This window comes from Capra hircus, chromosome 10, assembly GCF_001704415.2.
Source record: "Capra hircus breed San Clemente chromosome 10, ASM170441v1, whole genome shotgun sequence".
Taxonomy (NCBI): domain Eukaryota; kingdom Metazoa; phylum Chordata; class Mammalia; order Artiodactyla; family Bovidae; genus Capra; species Capra hircus.
In genome coordinates this window covers 65,899,501-65,921,756 of record NC_030817.1, presented here as the reverse complement: position 1 = coordinate 65,921,756, position 22,256 = coordinate 65,899,501, and the positions used below count along the sequence as shown (strand labels likewise).

Sequence of the window (22,256 nt, the reverse complement as noted above, 5' to 3'; positions counted from 1 at the left end):
TTAATAATGAGAGTGTTTTCTCCTTGTTTCATTTACTGATTGATGCTTTGAGAACAGCAACTTACCTGATATTTTAGTGAGACTAGGCCCTCTTCAAATACAGTCATAGAAATTTTGTGTTCTCCTGTCTGGGACTCAGAATGCCCCCATAAAATACGAACCTGCATAGCAGTCAGGCCACTGTAAGGTATGCTTTGGGAAAGCTGCCGAGTAGTCTTCAGAGCAAGTCCCAAAGGAGAAGACAGGAGTATCTGATCCAGACTCCACAGAGCCTGGAAAACTGTGTAGGAAAGTTTAGGATGGAAAGATCATATTCTTTGGATCAAACTCAGGGCAAATATATACTGATCTGTCTGGAAATAATAATTTTACCTAAGAAACAGAATAATTTTGTGTCTTAGAAGAGGGAGTAGCTTGGTGTAGCTATTCTCCTTACCAGTTCTCCATTAATTTAGAGAGTAGGATTTTCTCTGCCTTACTCCGCTTCCTCGCCCCTTTAAATAATGGAAAAGAGAGACAGAAAAAGATTTCTTCGATAGTCATTTAGCAGTAAGACATAGAGAACTCCATTCTTCTGTCTAAGATGGGCAGTCTGTCAACTCAGGCAATAGAGAAGAATCTTTACCTCATTCATTGATTCACTTTCTTTTGACAATTTAGTGGCAACTTAAAAAAAATTACAATGAATTTCAACTAGCATTTATTTTGAGTCCAAGTTTTGTGCAAAAGATGAAGATAGTTGACTTCAAAATTGAATTTTTTGAAAACTGAAAACTAAGGTGACTTTGTGGCTTAGGTATTTGTAACAGTGACTTTCTCATAAATTAAAGCAGACTACCATGTATTTTTCAAATATTAAGGACCCTTGTGAGAAAGTTTCATTATGCCTCTGGTCTCATCAGAGAGATTCTGTGGAACTCAGTTACTCATTTTTATGCTGATGATTATTAATAACTCAACCATAATTGCTTATTGACAAGTAAAACAATTGGATGATTCCTTAGATTTGACTGTACCTTCCACAAATCTAGAACGCAGGTATGATGAGTTTCTAAGATTCTGTTTTTAAACTTCCAAAATGAAGGAGATGAGATTAGCTGAGAATATCAGATGGCGGCATTTTTTTTCATCTCCTAAATACTCAGATTATACCAAATGGGAAAAGTCCATTTCTTTTTCCCTTTAAATCTGAAAAATAGACTTTTAAAACCTTGTAAAAATGAAACCCTTGTCAAGGGAGATGAGTTAGCAAGAGAATTTTATCTTTACAGAATTTCTCTTTGCCACTTGTTTCAGGTTAATGGTAAGAGTTACCCGCAGGCTAAGTTGCTATTGGGACAGATGGGGGCATTGCATCCAGCCAATAGGCTAGCTGCTTATATCACAGGCAGGTTGCGACCCTCAGTCCTGGACCTCTCAACCCTCAGTACTGTCATCTCCAAGGTAGCATCCAATGCCAAGGTGGCTGCATCCAGGAAACCACGCACCCTGTTGCCTTCAACATCCAATTCCAAAATGGCATCATCTTCTGGCACTACAACAAATCGCCCTGGGAAGAACCTGAAGGCATTTGTCCCAGCGAAAAGACCAATTGGTAAGTTGGACTGTTCATGTTTTGGGAAGGGTTGGGATTTGGTGCTGGGCCAGTGGACACAGATATGGAGGTTGTAAAGCTTAGAGAAATATAGAAGTTGGTACTTTTTTTTCTTGATGTTTATCTTGCCTGAATTTAAATGATTTTTTAGTAACTCTTCTGATGACCTACAATACTAAATAAATTGAATTATAGTTAGTTTTATAGTTATTTCCCAGACTTTTGGACTGGTTTTGTTAACATAGAAAAGACTTAGCTTTTTAATTTTGTTTTGCAGAAGGGAATACATATTCCTAAGTACTTTCCCTAATTTACTATTTCTCCTATGAGAACTGGTATTTTTGGTAACCGGTCGTATGTATGTTCCCTGAATTTATGAAACCAAGGAGCCAGCAAAATCAAAATGCATTGAGTTAGTATAGACTTAGAATAGAAGGCTCTTGTAAAACAATTCTGGGAACATTGCTTTATTATATTTATCCCTATTCTGTGAGTAAAAACCTATTTTATTTAATATCTTAGTGTTAAGAGTCTATAATAAATTGCCTCCTTGAAATCATTTGTGTTTTAGAATTGATAGTATATACAGTTGATTTTATTGCATTCCTCTTTTTGTTTTTTCACATCTGTTTAGAAATGTTAAGTAAAAATGTCATTTGCTGTGTTTTTATTCCTCTTAATAGGAAATTGAAATCTCTGGCTAAATGCTGGAGTTGTGTGAAGATGGAGTATAGGCATTGCCTTAAAAAGAACTATTTCTACCTCTTGTTAAAAAGGTAGCTTTAACTGGTGATTAAAAAAAAAATCGTCTTATCCTGCCCTCTTCTGAAATGTCTTTTTGCATATTTCTAAAATGCAAAACTTTACTGTTTTGTAAAAGGACAGCAATAAAGAGGTAGAGGTGCTGTTACACAAGGAAGTGGTGCAAACAACTTTTAAAATTAGAATTAGGAATACAGCTACCTTACTTTCTTCCTGTTTTAGATGAAGTTGTGTGTTGCTGTGCTATACAGTCTCATTAGTGTTCTGGCAGTTTGACTGTATTGCATAACCAAAGGAATTTCAGAAGGAGCATCCAATTTTATTCCCTTCAGTTATTAGAATTTTGAAAGTTAGGTTTGTGTGGACAGGTATGTTTGACTTCTGTGAGTGGAAATTACAGGTAGATAGTACCTGTAAGAAATTGACCCAGTGGTGCACAATAAATGTTGATAAACACAATCACTACAAGGATGAAATATGAGAACTGAAGATTTTTGACCTGCAAATTTTTATTTGCAGCGGCTCGACCCTCTCCTGGTGGTGTGTTCACACAGTTTGTGATGAGTAAAGTTGGAGCCCTGCAGCAGAAGATCCCTGGAGTTAGCACACCCCAACCCCTAACAGGGCCACAGAAGTTCAGTATCAGACCTTCTCCAGTAATGGTCGTCACACCTGTGGTTTCTTCTGAGCCAGTTCAGGTGTGCAGCTCTGTGACTGCTGCTGTCACTACTACCACCCCTCAAGTGTTTTTAGAAAATGTTCCTGCTGTGACACCTACGACTGCTCTATCTGACGTGGGAACTAAAGAAACTACTTATTCCTCTGGTGCCACCATTGCAGGGGTTGTTGAGGTCTCTGAAACTAATACCAGCACTCTTGTAACACCTACCCAGTCTACAGCCACTTTGAACCTTATCAAAACGACTGGGATAACTACCCCTGTGGCTTCAGTTGCTTTTCCTAAGTCTTTGGTAGCATCTCCTCCAACCATAACTCTTCCTGTTGCTTCCACTGCCTCCACCTCCATAGTCGTGGTGACCACAGCTGCATCTTCTTCCATGGTGACCACACCAACTTCATCTCTGAGCTCTGTTCCCGTTATACTCTCGGGAATTGATGGGAGTCCACCAGTGAGCCAGAGACCAGGTAAGGCCTAGATGTTACAAGCTGGTTTATTTTATAGCTGGTTATATAATGTTGTGGTTCTGATAGAATTACAGGTATATATCAAGTGTTTCTGCTAAAAACTGAAAAAAAAAAAAAAAAAAACAAAAAAAAACAACCCTTTACATTCTGCAAAACTGAACACTAAAAATGATGGACCTCATGGTAAATACAGGGTTAGGACAGTCAGTGAACATTTGTGCAATTTTGTAACCGCTGAGTGAGTGAAAGTCACTCAGTCATGTCTGACTCTGCAACCCCATGGACTCTAGCCTGCCAGGTTCCTCTCTGTCCATGGAATTCTCTAGGCAAGAATACTGAAGTGAGTAGCTGTTTGTTCCTCCAGGGGATCTTCCCAACCCAGGTATTAAACCCAGGTCTCCTGCATTGCAGGCAGATTGTTTACAGTCTGAGCCACCAGGGAAGCCCCAGAATGCTAATAAAAATTGTTAACCTTCGAGATAAACAACCTTAACAGATGGTTTAGTGGGGCTAGAGATTTTCTCAGGAAATTAAAAATTTTCAAAAGCATTAGAATGGAAATGCTACATATGGGAGTGGAACTCTGAGCCAGTAGAGCAGCCATTAAAGTGGGTGCAGGAGGAAGTGCAGCAGCTTTTGTGTGTTGAGAGCTAAGGGCTCACATCTCTGAGGGAACCAAATGTAGGCGTGCCCAGTTTTGGGAGTGGGAGGGCTGCTGCTTTCTATTTAAAAAGGACAGATCAGAGGGCTTCTGTTTATGTTGCAGCCAAGCTGAGGGCCTTTTCTCTCCTTGCTTAAAATTAAAATTCTAGGTCCTCTCGCCTAGTACGAATCATGTGTGAATCAGCCCAACTCCTATATACTATTGACATTCTCTTAATTATTATACATAAACTGATTGAAATAGGAAAGCATATTTCTTTGTTTAGGACTCTGATATTTTATATGTCAACTTTTTAGTTAAAATTAAATTTTTTCTCTTGTTGGCTTAGTTTAAGTGAATTTGAAATAGAAATAGTTCACAGTTTGGTCACTTTTATATCCTAATTCAACCAGCTAAAGTAAGTTGTTACCTTAGTAGACTCAAAGAAGAATTAGTATGGAAGGGAGTGTGAGAGATGAGGCTTTGCAGGATATAGTGTGTGTGTTAGTTGCTTAGTTGTGGCCAACTCTTTGTGACGCTATGGACTATAGCTGACGAGGCTCCTCTGTCCATGGAGGAGGACAGGCAAGGGTACTAGAGTGTGTTGCCATCGTCTTGTCCAGAGGATCTTCCTGACCCAGGAATTGAAGCTGGGTCTCTTGCATTGCAGGTAGATTCTTTACCATCTGAGCCACCAGGGAAGCCCCTACAGGATATAAGGCGGAATAAAATAACTGACAACAGTTCTGTCTTGGCTATTGATAGTTTTCCTACTAAATATTTTTGTCTTCAGGGGCATGGTTTAAATCCCTGTAGATATTTTAGGAAAGTAGGGATTTATAAATTGAAGTGCTGTTGAAAGGAAAAGTGGATGACAGTGTCAACACACATACCAAAAAATGGCCAATAATATTACTTCAAAAGTAAGATTGTATTTGATGAAGCCTTTTTGATTTCCTTTTGAAACTCACAGTTCACATCTTGTCATATTTTAACTGGTCATGTCTTCTAAATCATGTATACCTTTCTTTATATTATTAATTATGTCATGAAACTGTGAAGTTGTTTACCTTTTGTAGTTCATTTTCTCTTAGATTTCAGTCACTCAGAATATACGTTCAGGTATTTTGCTCTGATTCCCATTTGTACTCTCATATAATTGATTTACTATTTTTATTTAAATCAAGTCAGTTGTTCACTTAAGTATACTTTTAAAAGGAGCAGTATTACTATAATTGGAAACCAACATTACTTGCCAGAATGGAGGATAGTCTCTTAAATAAATAAACTGAACCAGTAATAATAAAAAGTATCAAATACTAGCCAGCTCCTGTGTGTTTTTAACGTGTGACTTGTTCTCTGTTAATGAAGAAAGTTAGAAAATGTTGGCATAGTCTTTTTTTAAATGTTAATATTAAAGACAATATCAGAGACATAATTTCTTCTGTATTTAATCAAAAGATTAAAATTCTGACAGTATAATGTGGTGTTATTCTATATAACAGTATCTTATGTAATACTACTTGAGGAAATACTAGTTGTATATTTATTTATCTGCTCTTCTATAAATGGAGCTGACTCACATCACTGCCAACTTCTAAGGAAGTATGTGATTCTGTTATAATTTCATAAAGTGGATCCCAACTTGGGGATTTAGACCTCTGACTTTTTCATTTGACTTTTCATCCTTTTGTCTTTCCCTTCTAACCCTCTCACCCAGGGCAATAAATAATCACTTATTTAATGTGTATATTAAAGGCTGCTTTGGGAGTAATTTGGTTTTGAATCATTCTGTAAAACTCAATTTGAACAGAAATTTTCAGGAAATAAAGTGTTTTAATTTAACATGTTTCTTAATCACATAAGATAGACGATTTTTTTGTTTGTTTAAAAAGTTGCACACTTTTTTTTAAATCAGTTTGGTCTTGTGTTATTTTTCAAAAGTAATCATGGATCTTCTGTAGTAATTTGTCATGTAAATGTTAAGGAGCATCACTTTCTTTTAGAAATTTGATACTTTTTTTGGGCAGAGTGCATATTACGTATTAAAATCTTTGTTTTGTTTGGCTTGTTAGTGTTTATGTTTAGTGACAAACTAATGAAAATTTTTATTTAAAAATGTCAAAAAAAGAATAGTTGAAAATAATAATGTTAAGGAAATTCAGTAATTTGAATGGTAATATTAGATCACTTTCATTTATGCTTATTATTAGTTATTCCTACTTCTTTATTCCTGTGACCAAAAACTCATACTGTTTTTTCCCATATCCTTGGTGTTTTCTTCCAGACATTGAAGTGCATCTTTCAGTACTATTAATGTTTTGAGATCTCTTTTAATTCACATCTTCTGCATTAAATGTCTACCTTTTCTGTTTCAAAACTATGTTTTGCCTCTTCCTAACCAGGCTTTATTTCCCCGCTTCTTTGATATCTCTTAATTACATTCCATTTTGGGGGGATATGTGTGTTTTTTCCTTCTGAAAAATAATTTTCACAAATCTATATGCTTATTCGTCAATTAACTTTAAAGGCCAAGAAGTTTTTTTGTACCTTGTGATTTTTAGTCTTTGACTTTGTCTTCCTTGAGTAAGACCTGTTAAACTACATAGCCTGTTAAGTGTTAACAGCCTGAATTTTTAAGTTGAACAGAAAATTTACTTGAACTTTAATGAGAATCCAGGTTTAGAGGCGTGCCCATGTTCTTTCTTTAGGCAGAAGTATTATCTCTTTAAATGTACCTCTTGACAGTTGACACTTTTTTTAACCAGTCTAAATGTAAGGCCCTGTAAAGTCTGGTTAATACTTAACTTTGAATTAGTAAATTATTCTCAGCCATAAGTTCTGTAAGTCGTATATCATGGACATACAGAATTTTGCTAACTCTGTAATTTAAACTTATACTTATCTGTAGCATGGTTAGATTCCTTGTCATAATTATTTTTTCCCAAGTATTAAAGGGAAATTCTGATACTATGTTTCCATCTCCTGTTTTTCAGAAAATGCCCCTCAGATTCCAGTGGCTCCTGCACAGGTCTCTCCTAACACAGTGAAACGTCCCGGACCTCGATTGTTGTTGATTCCAGTGCAGCAGGGTTCTCCTACTCTTAGACCTGTCCCAAACACACAACTTCAGGGACATCGGATGGTCTTACAACCTGTTAGGAGTCCAAGTGGAATGAACCTGTTCAGGCACCCTAATGGGCAGATTGTCCAGCTTCTCCCTTTGCATCAGCTTCGAGGATCTAATAACCAGCCCAACTTACAACCTGTCATGTTTCGGAACCCAGGTATAAAGTTAGAGATATTTTTGATAAGTTTCTCTTCTCTTGAATCATTTGGTCATATGGTATATTCATATACTAGGATTAGTCTTATCAGTCTCTTGAAATCAGTCACCTGTTAGAAAAAAATATGTACTTTGAAAGTCTTTGATGTGGCCAATGGTGATTTAAAATGCTTTTTTTTTCCTCACCAGGGTCTGTGATGGGAATCCGTTTACCCACTCCTTCCAAACCATCAGAGACTCCACCTTCTTCGGCTTCACCCTCTGCTTTCTCCGTTGTGAATCCTGTAATTCAGGCTGTTGGGTCTTCTCCAGCAATGAATGTTATCACTCAGGCACCATCATTGCTTTCTTCTGGACCTAATTTTGTGTCTCAGTCTGGTACATTGACCCTGAGGATTTCCCCTCCTGAACCACAAAGTTTCACAAGTAAAACAGCCTCTGAAACCAAAATAACCTATAGTTCAGGAGGGCAGCCTGTTGGTACAGCCAGTCTTATTCCTCTCCAGTCTGGTAGTTTTGCCTTGTTGCAGCTCCCAGGACAAAAGCCTGTTCCCAGCTCCATTCTTCAACATGTTGCTTCACTTCAGATGAAAAGAGAATCTCAGAATGCAGACCAGAAAGATGAAACAAGCTTTTTAAAAAGAGAGCAAGAAACTAAGAAGGTTCTACAGTCAGGAGGAGAAGCTGTAGAGCCTGAGACTAATATAATAATAAAACAAAACTCAGGAGCTGCTGTCTCAGAAGAAACTCTGAATGATTCCTTGGAAGATGGGGGTGATCATTTAGATGAAGAATCCCTTATAGAAGAAGGGCCTTCAGCTGTTAAACCTTCTGAGCATGTCTATAGCACTGGCTCACACACAGGTGAAGACTATAAAGATGTTGAGAAAGAATATGGGATTAGGAACCATAACAGTTCCAAAGAAAAACTGACTGTTCTAGAAGTTAAGACCATTTCTGGAAGAGCCAGTAACATCCAAAGTGTGAATAATGTGCAACTTAAAAAACTTGGTGATGTGAAAGTGGAACAGCAGAAAGGCTTAGACAATCCAGAGGAAAAATCAAATGAATTTCCAGTTATCTCCAAAGAAGAAAGCAAAGTTGAATTTTCAGGCAGTAGAGTTGTGGAGCAGCAGTCTAATCCAAAGCCAGAGGCCAAGGAGAAGGACTGTGGAGAGTCTCTGGAGAAGGACAGCATTAAGGAGAGGTGGAGAAAACACTTAAAGGGCCCTTTGGCCCAGAAATATGTTAGAACTTCACAAGAAGGCAAGAATGAGACAAATGAGCAATTAATTAAAGAAACAAAAACTTGTAAGGAAAATTCAGATGTGTTTCAACAAGAACACAGTATCTCTGATTTACTTGGAAAAAGTGGAACTAGTGAGAATGCCAGAATTTTAAAAACTGAATGTGATTCTTGGAGTAGGATTTCTAGTCCTACAACCTTCTCCATTGTCCCTAGGAGAGCTGCCAAAGGGAGCAGAAGGGACGGACATTTTCAAGGTCACTTACTGCTCTCAGGAGAACAGATAAAACCAAAGCAAGAGAAGACGGGTGGGAGCAGCAGTACTGATTTCACTGTTCTGGAGTTGGAAGAGGATGATGAAGAAGATGAGAATGAGAAAACCGATGATTCTATTGATGAGATTGTGGATGTTGTTTCTGACTACCAGAGTGAGGAGGTTGATGATGTAGAAAAGGTGGTGAGCCCATTTTTGTTGTGACTGAAACCTCAAGAATTTAAATGATTCATTAGAGACAATAGCTTTTCCAGAAGATAACTAAGACTGATACATTCAATTGGATGCCTAGCTTTAAATCATGATTAAATGACTTTGTAGTTTTTAGGCTGTGTCAGTCAGGTAACATTTATTGAGCTTATATTGTGCTTTGAGACTTCTCTGATATTATACAGGAAGGCTGGTTTAAGCCTTGGGGGAATAGATGCTTTGAGAGTCCCTATCAAATTAGGTTTTTGGTTTTTTTTTAAGTCCTAAAATCACTACTTCCATTTGATCTCAGTTTTGAGATCACATTTATGCAAAGTTATTGTAGCTTATCTGGTAGATATACATAAGAAACAGGGAATGGGTGGCCTTAGAACTGGAAGATAATTTGTCTATCAGCATTTGTAGAGATGTTTTTTGTTTTGGAGAGAAATGAAAAACATCATTTAATATTTTATTATCACCCTGCCTAAAGTTGCTTTCTAACCATCTCCTAAAATTAAATAATTAGTGTCTAGAATTTATATTCTAACCTCTGGTCATCTTCCTTTGTAATTTGACCTTTATAATTTATTTTTATTTTTTTATTTTGCCGAAGCCATTTTTATAGACTTCTGTGTAGAGTTGTGTTTGCTGAGCTAAGTAATTGAGCATCAGTATGATATAGGGCAGGAGTTGGGCAAACTTTTTTGTAAAGGGCCAGTTTGTAGTTATTTTAGACTTTGCAGGCTATATGACTTGCTTTTGCAGCTACTCAGTTGCTGCTATAGAGGGAAAGCAGCCATAAACAGTAGTAAGTGAATGAGTGTGGCTGTGTTCCAGTAAAAACCTCAGTTACAGAAACAAATGGGGGTGCTGTGGTGTGCTGTGCCCTTCCCCTGATGTAAAACATAAGGAGGTTATAGCCATCTGCCTGTGGGGTGTCTTGAAATTGAGATAATATGGCCCTTTGCAGTGATTCTTGCCATGGCAGTTTTAGAATTTCACTCCTTTTGAGATTTGTTCTCTTGTGTTACCTGGTCCTCCTCTGTTAATGCCTAACTGTCTTAGGCAGATAAAATATAGCAAAAAGGTTTATATTTTAAAACTCTAAAATGTCTGTGTATTGAAATATTTCTATGTCATTATTTCTGAACCTCACCTGTCTCATTTGTAAATGAGATGGTTAATGCATTTGCCTTGCATTCTATCTATAACCTCATCCTTTTTGAGGACTTACATCTGTAGGTAGTTTAGGAGTTAGATTGCCAATCTTGTTGCACTTTTTGCAGTCTCATTATAAGTCAGCTTAGATAAGCATCAGACCAAAAACAGTCCAGCTTTATTTTAATTTAAATTTTTTTCTATTATGGCTTATTATAGGATATTGAATATACTTCCATGTGCCATAGAGTAGGATTTTGTTGTTTATCCATTCTATATATAATAGTTTGCATCCGGTCCATCCCTTACTCAACCCTCCTCCCCATAGGCAACCACAAGTCAAAAACAGTCCTGCTTTAAAATCAGTGAAAACAAACAAACAAACAAAATCAGTGAAAACTATTGCTATCAGTAGAACTGACTTAATGGAACCTTTAGAATGTCTTAGTCATACAGAGTGGCATTGCTTGAACTTCCAAATAGGAAATCTGACAGGTACACTGGCCATTTTAAAGTAAGGGCATTCAAATTTAAATTATACATTGTATTTATGTATATGTTTGACACCTGTGATAGCTTTATGCCTGTATTAAGCATTATATTGGAATAGTGTAAGGAAAGTTGTGAGTAACCTTTTTAATTTAAATCTTCCCTGATTAAGTTGGATATTATTTACAAAGCCTCCAATTAAAGCCATGTAATTACATATTCTTCAGTTTAAATATTATAAAGCATCTGCCTACATTAGTATTCAAACTTTTGGGGTTTTGTTGGTTCAGATTCCCAAAGTTAATTTTAATATGCACTGATTAATATACAATATTTAGATGATGATTAAATTGGGGATCATAAATGATGACTTGAGTCATTTATGTCTGTTAGCCATAGGGAGCCTGTAATTTGGGAGTAAGTAATTTTTCTGGTGAGATTAAAATAGAGCTAATAAAGTGATAGGGATGCTTCATTTTGTGTTGTGCTTCTTTGGTACAGTACAGTTGTAGATAACATTCTCTGTTTAGTTTCTGGCATAATAAACACTGTTTAAAGGTGGACTTCGAAATTCTATCTGCATAGCCCATAATCCATATAGTTTATATGCAAGCTAAGTTACTTCAGTTGTGTCTGATTCTTAGTGACCCTATGGACCGTAGCCCATCAGGCTCCTCTGTCCCTGGGATTTTCCAGGCAAGAATCCTGGAGTGGGTTGCCGTCCCCTCCTCCAGGGGATCTTCCCGACTCAGGGATCGAACCCGTATCTCTTACATCTCCTGCATTGGCAGATGAGCTCTTTTACCTCTAGTGCTACCTGAGAAGTTGTGAGTTTCTTTGGTAGGTGCTCAATAAATGCTTACCGATTGACTCATCTTTTGGTATAATAAGCAGTACAGCAAGCCTGGGCTTCTTTTGGTATCTGAAATTCTTCAAAAGCTCTCATTCTGTGGGATTGAGATACTTAGAAGATTGTCTGGGGTATATTCTGTTTGCATATCTGCCTTGAATATGTTTTTGTGGGTGTTTAATATGGGGTTAACCATGAGGCACTGTTACACTAGCACTTGAGTTTTTCTGCTTTCTACCTTCTCCCTCACCACGTTTTATTTGATTGCTATTTAATCTTTAGATTTATGCAACTTTAATATATCTATACTTGAATTTGCCCACTTGCAATAATATTGAAACATCAGCACAGCCCTTTGGAGACTGTCTCTTTAGTCTAATCTTTGTTGGGTTGTGAAAAAGTTTGTTCAGGTTTTTCTATACCATCTTGGGGAGAAACCTGAATGAACTTTTTGGCCAACTCAGAATATCTGTGATTTATAATGTAGTTCTTGGTTGTTAGCCCTAACCATATGCTGTCTTTATGACTTAATTCCATTTTAAGATTAACAGGTTTAGGGTTATCAGTACTCATGGTTTAAGATCAAGGTTTGGCACTGGTTGGCTTTATAAGGGAAACATTCAGTTGAAAAATTTAGGTGTGCTTGCTTCCCAATGCTTTATTTACTGTTGGACTGCTGTATTTCAGAATAACTGTATAGAATACATTGAGGATGATGATGAACAAGTGGACATTGAGACTGTAGAAGAGCTCCCGGAGGAAATTAATGTCACCCACATGAAGAGCACAGCTGTCCATACAGAGATTTTGAAACAGCCGTAAGTCTTATTTTTCTTTGGATTGTTATTTCTTGTTGTTGTATTGTGACCATAAGCAAAACTTAATGTTCTAGTCAAGAGTTTGGGTAACTGACATAGTTCCTTTATTTCTCTAGCTTTTTTTCTTATTAGTAGATGAGGAAAGGAGCTGAAATTCAGAGGTAATTAACTTCCTTGTTATTGCCAGGAAACAGTATATAAATGTGAATAACATGCTTTCCGAGCCAGATACATGGGCATTAAAATGCTAGTTTTGCGAGTTTGCAGCTGTTTACCCTTTTGGGCAAGTGTGTAATCTCTCTGACTCTTAGATTCTTTACCTATGAAACGAGGAAAATGCCCTTTTTTAAGGCATTAAATCAGATAATATATGAAATGACTAGCATAACTGACAGTGGACTACTCAGTAAAGTTCTTTATCTTTTAAAGATATGGTTGTAAATTCTAAATTCGGTTACTTCGCTAGTTGAATGGGTGAGGTACAGTTAGAAAAAATTTTCTGCCTGTTCAGCTGATGAGATGAAAACACAGAGAATGATAAGATGACTTAGGAAAAAAATGTTATGCTTTAGTAAACCTTATATTGATTAGGAATTGGCTGGGGTATGAGGGAAAGAAGGTAGACTTATTTGTGCCAGACATTGTGCTTTTTAAGCTATTATATCATCAGCTACCTAAAGTAGCAATGAGTTGAGAAACAGTAATTCTTCATTCCTAGTTGAGAAAGTCTAAGGTAGGATATGGTGCTATTTTTCTTTGATCCAGGGCTATTTGGAGGGTCCTTCAATTACCTGGACTTCCCAGTTAGTGCTAGTGTTAAAGAACCTGCCTGCCAGTGCAAGCGACACAGGTTCAGTCCCTGGGGTGGAAAGATCCCCTGGAGTAAGAAATTGCACCCCACTCCAGTATTCTTGCCTGGAGAAAACCATGGCTAGAGGAGCTTGGCAGGCCACGGCCCATGGGGTTGCAAAGAGCTGAACATGACTGAGCACACACAAAACACCTCAGTTGCCTGTTGGTTATGATTGAAAGAATTTAAATCTCTTAAAAACTTAATTAGACTTAAATTCAGTAATATTGCAGGATGTAAGTTCAGTATACTAAAATTGAGTTCTAAAACAATAGCAATAAACAAAAAAATAATTAAAAATACAAAAAAGCTGTTTGGGATTTTTGATAGAAGTTGTGCAAGACTTTTATAAAATGTTACTGAAAGACATAGAAAAAATGAAGAAAAATAATCAATGAAGATTTCAATAAACAGATTCCATCTTTATGGACTGGAATAATAAAGGGCCAGGAATAATCAACAGTTAAAGAGCACAAACTGTAAAGGAACAGATTGTTAAAAATTTCTTTCAGTAAAAAGGTGATTTCAGACCGTAAGGAAAATATTTGCAATATGTGTTAGAGGATTAGTACGAAGGATATAAAATAATTCTTACAAGTCAGTAAGAAAACGGTGACCCATGGGCTTCCCTGCTGGTAAAAAATCTGCCTGCCAGTGCCGGCAACATGGGTTTGATTCCTAATCCAGGAAGATCCCACATGCCTCGGAGCAACTAAGCCCATGGGCCACTGCTATCAAGCCTGTGCTCTAGAGTGCAGGAGGTACAGCTGCTGAGCCCGTGTACTGCAAGTATTGGAGCCCATGCCCCAGAGCCTGTGTTCCACAACAAGAGAAGCCTGCAAACCACACACCTAGAGTAGCCCCTGCTCACTGCAACTAGAGAAAACCCTGGGCAGCAATGAAGACCCAGCACAGCCAAAAATAAATAAGATTAAGAAAATTTTAAAGAGAAAGGAAAGAAAAGTATGATCCAATAGAAAAGTAAGTAATGGATATTGTGGGCAATTCACAGAAGAGGAAGCCTGGACTGCCAGTAAACATACACAAATTTGTTCCCCCCTCACAAGTAATGAAGGGAAATAAAGATTAAACCACAATGACTTTACAAATTTATACCCAGAAGATTGGCATAAATTGAGATTTTTATTGTCTAGTTGTGGAACAGTGGGAACATACTACAGGTCGGGTGGGGGTATGAGTTATTACCTCTTCGGGGAGCAGTGTGATGTGACTACAGTTGAAGATGTGCGTGCATTTCTTCTATACATCAGTTCCGCTCCTAGATATAGATTCTAGAAGGGTTCACGCACATGTACAAGGGGTCATGTGTGGGATTGTCCATTCCAGCATTTCCCATTGTGAAAATTTGGATGCAACGTAAATAATTACTAACATACTAAAAAATAAAATTTAGAGAAGTTACACTGGAATACTCTATGAGCAGTTAAAATGATCAAACTACAAGTATTAACATGTCTCATATGTAATGTTGAATGAAACAAATCAGTCGAAGAAAGATACACATTACATATGTTTAAAATGCTACACAATATTTTCTTTTTAAAGATGACTCAGTACATTCCTAGTAAAACTATATGAGAAGGACGGAAGGCGGATATTTTATTTCTTAGGCTGAATGACAGATACCTGGATGTTGATTATGTATTTTGTTTGTACAGTTTTATATGTTTGAAATATTTCACAATTGAAAAATGTAATTTGCAGTTTTAGGGTTTTTTTGGGAGAATTTGAGAAAAAAGGATATTGTTGAATAAATTATATTGTCACAAATGGGAATATGGGAAAAGAAGCCAGTCACAGTTTAGGCAGTTAGGGATGGTTTGAAATAGGTCTTAGATTATTGAATTTCAATAAGACTTTGGAAAATACTGTCTTTATTTAGGTGCCGTGTGCCTGTCTCTGCAGATGAAAAAGCTACTGAAAGGAGTCGAAAGGTATTTACAGTATATTTAATGATAATTGCTCATTTAATAAAATTGATAACATTTGTCCTTACAGGTAAAACACATTAATTATGACTTATTTTAGGGCTGTTTTTACCAATGAATTAATATAATCAGCTTTCCCCCCCTCTTAATGAAATTACACTACTACTGTTTTTTTCCCCTAATTCTCCCTCCAACCCCACCTAGTTGATAGAATAATTTAGAGGAATTAAAATGGGCATGGAATTTGTGAAACTTGATTTGCTTATATGAAAACTAATTGTATAATGTAATGATGTGATGTGAAATAGGCTAGCATTCTTTCTTATCTAGACTCCTGATTTTTCCAGTGACCTAAAAAATTACTTGTTATCTGAAATAATGGCTAGCAATTCAGGGAGCAATGAGATTATAAATTTTCTTTGATTTTCTTAATATATTGTGTAGGATGTCATGGTACTGTGATTAAGCAAGATTTTCTCTTTATCCTTACTTAACACTGTGGAATAATTAATTTCAATTTTGAAAAATGTGTAAGTACAAATTACAGATTGGGAGGTAAAAGAAGGAAGAAGAAATAAAGGATATGAGTACTGATACCCTCGTTTTACAGACACTGTCTATTGTGGATGACATGAGAAATGGAGATAGAATTATATTCTGGTTGTAAAGGGATCAGTAGAAGAACTAAATGATTTATCTGTATTGGGAAGATGGGATGGTGAGATATAAGAGAGTGGTGAACTGAATTCTTTTCTGTATCAGATCAGATCAGATCAGTCTCTCAGTCGTGTCCACCTCTTTGCGACCCCATGAATTGCAGCACACCAGGCCCCCCTGTCTTATCACCAACTCCCGGAGTTCACTCAAACTCAGCGTCCATCGAGTCAGTGATGCCATCCAGCCGTCTCATCCTCTGTTGTCCCCTTCTCCTCCTGCCCCCAATCCCTCCCAGCATCAGAGTTTTTCCAGTGAGTCAACTCTTTGCATGAGGTGGCCAAAGTACTGGAGTTTCAGCTTTAGCATCATTCCTTCCAAAGAACACCCAGGACTAATCTCCTTTAGAATGGACTGGTTGGATCTCCTTGCAGTCCAAGTGATTCTAGGGACTCTTTTCTGCATAGCAGGAAGTAAATAGTTAAAAATACTGTTTTTAACTTAGGATATAGACTTAAGCAGAAAAAGCAACTCAAAGAATAAAAGTGGTTGTTTCTGAGGATCCAGGTATAGGTACAAGGCACAGTTGCTTTCCATTATAAGCTCTTTGCATTTTTATATTTTAAACCCGGTATGCATCTACTACTTCTTTAAATGATTTAAAAATAGAGTTAGAATAAATAAGAGAGAAAGGAAGCCTAAGGCATCCTGAAAGTTGAGGAAGACTTTCCTGGAAAATGTGAAGGTTTGCATTTAATTGTTAAGTCATAAAGGAGGGTGGAAAGGGATAGGTGTAGGCAACAACCTGTGTAATGACAGGGAGCTGTGGGATTATAGAGTGCTTAGGAAATTTATAGCACTTTGGAATGGTTGGAGACAACAGTGATTTAGGAAGAGTGGCAGTTGATCCTTTCCCAAATTGTAAAGGGTCTTATAGTATTTAAAAAAAAATTTTAAACTTGTTTTCCACTAGTCAAGTTTTTCATGTAATTTGTGTCATAAAAACAACTCTCAATAATGAATTATACACATAAGCTTTTTTCTCAATCCCTCATTTGAAAACTTGATATTTGAGCTGAGAAGTGATATCAGATTAGCATGTTTTAGAATTTACACTGTTGATTTGGTGAACTTCCCTGGTGGCTCAGACGGTAAAGCGTCTGTCTACAATGCGGGAGACCCTGGTTCAAGCCCTGGGTTGGGAAGATCTTCTGGAGAAGGAAATGGCAATCCACTCCAGTACTATTGCCTGGAAAATCCCATGGACAGAGGAGCCTGGTAGGCTAGTCTATGGGGTCACAAAGAGTTGGACACGACTGAGCAACTTCACTTTTACTTTCACTGTTGATTTGGAGAAAAGAAAGACTGGTAGTAAGAGGACCAACTGAGAGGCTATTAAGATACTCTAGGCAGAAGATGGTTGGTGTCTGATATAGAACAGTGCCATTGGTGTGGTGAAAAAGTGGATAGATGTGAAAGATACTTAGGAGGCAATCTTTTGTTTGGATAGGCTGCACAAGTTCCTCTAAAGCTAAAACCTGATTGTTGGAGTGAAAAACTACAGAAAGAAGCAGAAGCTTTTGCGTATTATCGCCGGACACACACTGCCAATGAACGCCGCCGCCGTGGTGAAATGAGAGATCTCTTTGAGAAGCTGAAGATCACATTGGGGTTACTTCATTCTTCTAAGGTTTCCAAAAGTCTCATTCTTACTAGGGTAAGTCTGTGTAAATGAGAGACAAATAAGACTTGACTAAGAGAATCTTCTTTAGATACATAAAAGGAAAAGGAAGAAAATTGACATAGAGCTTGTGTTTATCATTTGAATGTAGACTAGTGAGTGTCCAATAAATCCCTTTGGAAGAAAATCCTTATGTTAATCAGAGTTGCTTTTCATTGAAAGTCAGATTCTGAACCAGCAGAGTTAATTATTCATTTTGAAAATAAAGTTAGAAACTGATAAACTCTGTTTACAACAATTTCTGTAAACTATTGTTCTCCATAGCACTTAGAAAAGTTTGTCATGGTGAAAGACACAAGACAACTACTATTTTGACATAATTCTTAATGGTTGACAGTCACTTTAAAGGAAACTGTAGTATTCAAGCTAACAGAAATTTTAATTTTGTCATTTAGAATAATAGCTTAAGGTAATTTTGTTTCAATTGCTTATAATTAAAGGTTGGAAGTGTATAAGGCAAGCATTTTATCCCTCTAGAACAAGGTGGTTTCAACCAGATTTTGCTTAGAATAGGAGTTGATTTTAAAGTTGATTATTAAAATCTAAGCAGAGTAAAATGTTTGGTATTTCCTTGCAGTAGTGAAAATACCACTCAGTGGTGCTCTTCATAAATAATCACTTTCCCTAGAAGTAGAAACCAGAAAAGCCTCCTTTTTGGAATCGACTTGTTTTTTCCACTTGTATACTTTATTATTTAAATTTTTATTAGAATATAGTTGATTTACAGTGTTGTGTTAGTATGTTAGTTAGCTGTGTTAGTGAACCAGTTATACATATACATTGTTGTTGTTTAGTCCCTAAGTTGTTTCTGACTCTTTGCGACCCCATGGACTATAGCTCGCCAGGCTCCTCTGTCTGTGGGATTTCCCAGGCAAGAATACTGGAGTGGGTTGCCATCTCCTTCTCAAGGGAAACTTCCCATCCCACAGATCCAGTCTGTGTCTCTTGCATTGGCAGACAGATTCTTTACCACTGAGCCACCAGGGAAGCCCATACATACATATGTAGGTACATCCACTCTATTTTAGATTCTTTTCCTGTACAGGCTGTTGCAGAGTATTGAATAAGGTAGCCTGTGCTATAAATGGTAGGTTCTTATTAGTTATCTGTTTTATATATAGTAGCATGTATATGTCAGTCCCAGTCTTCCAGTTTATTATACCTCCTACCTGTTTCCCCAGGGGTAACCATAAGTTTGTAAAACAATAAAAATGGTTTTAAATGACATTATAAAGTTCTCTAAAATATTAGATTTAAAAGTTTTTATTAAAGAAATTTGTGTAGACCTCACCTGTTTTTCAGAAAAAGAAAATTGATGGACATGATATTGTTATTTCTCTTCTAGGCATTCAGTGAAATTCAGGGGCTAACAGATCAGGCAGACAAGTTGATAGGACAGAAGAATCTCCTGACTCGCAAACGGAATATTTTGATACGGAAAGTATCATCACTTTCAGGTGAGATAATGGTGAATGATCTCTGGTAAAGGTCATAAATACTCTCCCACGTGCGTGCGCTCTTTCTCTCTCCCCCTCCCCCATGCGCTCCTCCACTCTCTTCCCTTGGGTTGGCATGCCCTCACGCTTCGAGGATGGATTCTCCTGCTATCTTCTAAATAAAATAGCGCTGTAACACTGATTTGCCTAAGAGCTATAACACGGTTTGTCCAAGACCCAAGAGCTGTGACGCGCTGAGGGCTTTAATGTCCGTTGCTCCAAATCGTTGGGACAAGACAAAGAACCGAGGAACATACACTCACGTGACCTCTATGGTGCTGTGACTCGGATTTAACCTGGCTGAAACAACCTCCACGTGGAAGAGGCCAAGCACAACCGGAGCCCAACTTAGTGAAGCTCCCGTGGTAGAGGTGGAACACGAAGAAAATCCAGCACAGGGGAATGCCCATCGTGCTAGAAACCGGGACAGTGGAAAGCCCACGCGGCCCAGTCTCAGATCCCAGAAGACCTCCAGTTAAGATTACGATGGTTTCACAGCAAGATAATGGTTCCAGCTACTCTTTGGAACAGATCTGTGGGGACAACAACAGAGGTCACCCTGGGGCCCCTGAATGAGACAGTACGAGAGCTCCATGACCCCAGCTAGGTAGGGTCTATGAGCCCCGTGCCAGCCTGAAGAAGCTGCAGAAGACAGACCTTCGCCCTTCAGCCTCCCAATAAAGATTTTTGGGGTTCATGTCTCTCAAAAAAAAAAAGGTCATAAATAACAGCTTTAGTAAGGAAAATCCTTAGTAGATCTTTCAAATACTACTTCATTTGAGTCTTGGTTCCCAGAATTACCATCAGAATTGTCTTTTGACTGGATGGGACTTTTTTTTTTTTTTTTCCAATTATAATCACTCTTGACTGCCATATTTTTGGGGATATAGTTAAATCAACTGGACTCTACTTCTCATTATTATGTGGGGTCTTATAGAGTGTGACAGTTTATTTCCTCTCAACCTATAGGTAAGACAGAAGAAGTGGTCCTGAAGAAGCTAGAGTATATTTATGCAAAACAACAAGCATTAGAGGCACAAAAGAGAAAGAAGAAGATGGGATCAGATGAGTTTGCTGTGTCTCCCAGAACTAGCAAACAGCAGGAAGGAGCTCCTGCATCATCTGTAGATCTCGGACAGATGTTTATAAATAACAGGAAGGGGAAGCCTTTGATTCTTTCCAGAAAGAAAGACCAGGCCACAGGTAGGAGGGACATTTCTTTGCTTTCCTTGATGCAGATGAACATTCGGTTTAGATTAAAGAACTGAACATCTTGGCCATAATTTTAGTTTTAATTAGATGAAAGATGAGTTGTATTAAAAGCAGAATATTAACTACATTAGATTTCATTTTCTAGCTTTACACACTCAAGCAAATCCTAATAAGTTATCCGTCATGGTAACATATAAGACTTATTTCTGGTAGGAGTTTATTTTTGTTAACCAAGCTCTTTTTAATCAGATTGCAGTCTGTCAATGAATTGCTATATAGGAACAAAGTAAATTGGTTTTGATTTCTTACTCTGTCCTATATGATTTTGAAGGTGAGGCTATGTTACATTACTATGTTTACATTACTTGCTTATATCCTCTGAAAATGGTATATCCTTTTCTACTCTTTTACTGTTTGGATAGCCAAGTGTAGCAACCAAGGAAATCTGGTTGGTTATATCAGCTAAGAAGGTGGTGATGTATACTAAAATATGAGTTAGTTTTCACATTGCACATTCAAGTGATGTTATTGCTAAATAAGTAAGGACTTTAGTGACCATCTAGTCCAGTCACCTTATTTTACAGATGGAAAAACTGAGGTGTAAAAACTTGAAGTAATTTCTTAGAGGTTTATAGGAAAGCAAACCTAGGCATGAAATAGTGTGTACCTTCATCCTGCTTCACCAGCAAGACCATCAGAAGCATTCCATTGAAAAAGTGGTTCTATAGCTCTGTTCCTCAGCAAAAATAAAATTCTGTCCTTTAAGAGAATCAGTGGATAGGTAACCATTACTGAAAAGTCATTCAAAAAGTAAATTGCAAGTTGAGGTTCCCCAACAAATTTGAAATGTCTTGCTTTTTAAGTCAGAGTGTGGTTTTAGGCATGTCTCCTACATTCCTAGACTGTACACTAGCATTAATTGAAGATCGTTTATCCTTAACTAATTTCTGATGTTCTTTACAGAAAATACCTCACCCTCTAATACTCCACACACCTCTGCCAACATTGTGATGACTCCACAAGGGCAATTGCTCACTTTGAAAGGTCCCCTATTCTCAGGACCAGTGGTTACTGTTTCTCCTGCTCTCTTAGAAACAGATCTGAAACCTCAAGTTGCCAGTAGTGCTGTGGCTCAATCAGGTATTGTCTTAAGTGTTGTCTTCAATGGGTGGTGTAAGAGTTATTTCTGGTATCTCAAAGTGATGGAGAAAGCCTTTGAATATATTCTGTAGTAATAAAGAGCCATTGTATTCAAGTCTGTATGAGAGGGGTCTCTTTGGAACCTGTTTGGCTCTATCTGTGATATCGATTGGTCTTTTTTTACCTGGGGATGGGAACTATTTTGTGATCTCTCCTAATTTCTAATTGTGTGGTAAGTTGCCTCAGTTGTGTCCAACTCTTTGTGACCCTATGAACTGTGGCTCTCCAGGCTCCTCTGTCCATGGGATTCTCCAGGCAAGAATACTGAAATGGGTTGCCATGCCCTCCTCCAGATCTTTCCTACCCAGGGATCAAATCCTTCTCTCTTGTGTCTCCTGCATTGGCAGGAGGGTTCTTCAACCCTGGCTCCACCTGGGAAGCCCAGTTTCTAATTAGGGAAAGAATTTAAAAGATGTGAAAATAAAAGGAATGTGAGGAGTCATTCTTTTAGCTTTTGGTGTTGATAAATATGTATCAGTTTTGTGTTGTATTCAAAGATGGTGCACTCCTACATTACTAACCTGATAAAGTTGGAGCACCCTTTCTTTTGGCAATGAGGAGTTGAGTTGAAAAGGAAATTTTACTTTGATGATTTAGGTTTTACAAACCTTAATTTCTGTTAAGGTAAAAGGGCATCTTTACCAATACTAACACTGCTAAACCCAGTCTGGAGGAGTCATCTTCTTAGAGTGCTGC

At 37.5% G+C, this 22,256-nt stretch overlaps 1 protein-coding gene across 9 annotated transcripts in view; it reads left to right on the top strand.

The window, feature by feature from the left end:
• Positions 1-22,256, top strand: part of MGA (MGA, MAX dimerization protein) — a 150,550-nt gene that overhangs the window by 122,228 nt on the left and 6,066 nt on the right. For 6 of the 9 annotated variants that reach the window (XM_013966997.2, XM_018054415.1, XM_013966998.2 and 3 more), the window contains 10 exons: positions 1,297-1,594; positions 2,876-3,502; positions 7,142-7,432; positions 7,621-9,131; positions 12,328-12,458; positions 15,212-15,263; positions 17,422-17,628; positions 18,998-19,109; positions 20,118-20,351; positions 21,324-21,500. In XM_013966997.2, coding sequence (XP_013822451.1) covers positions 1,297-1,594; positions 2,876-3,502; positions 7,142-7,432; positions 7,621-9,131; positions 12,328-12,458; positions 15,212-15,263; positions 17,422-17,628; positions 18,998-19,109; positions 20,118-20,351; positions 21,324-21,500 — 3,640 coding nt within the window. The remainder of the gene's footprint in view (positions 1-1,296; positions 1,595-2,875; positions 3,503-7,141; positions 7,433-7,620; positions 9,132-12,327; positions 12,459-15,211; positions 15,264-17,421; positions 17,629-18,997; positions 19,110-20,117; positions 20,352-21,323; positions 21,501-22,256) is intronic. The other 3 variants (XM_013966999.2, XM_005685519.3, XM_013967000.2) reach the window with 2 other exon arrangements.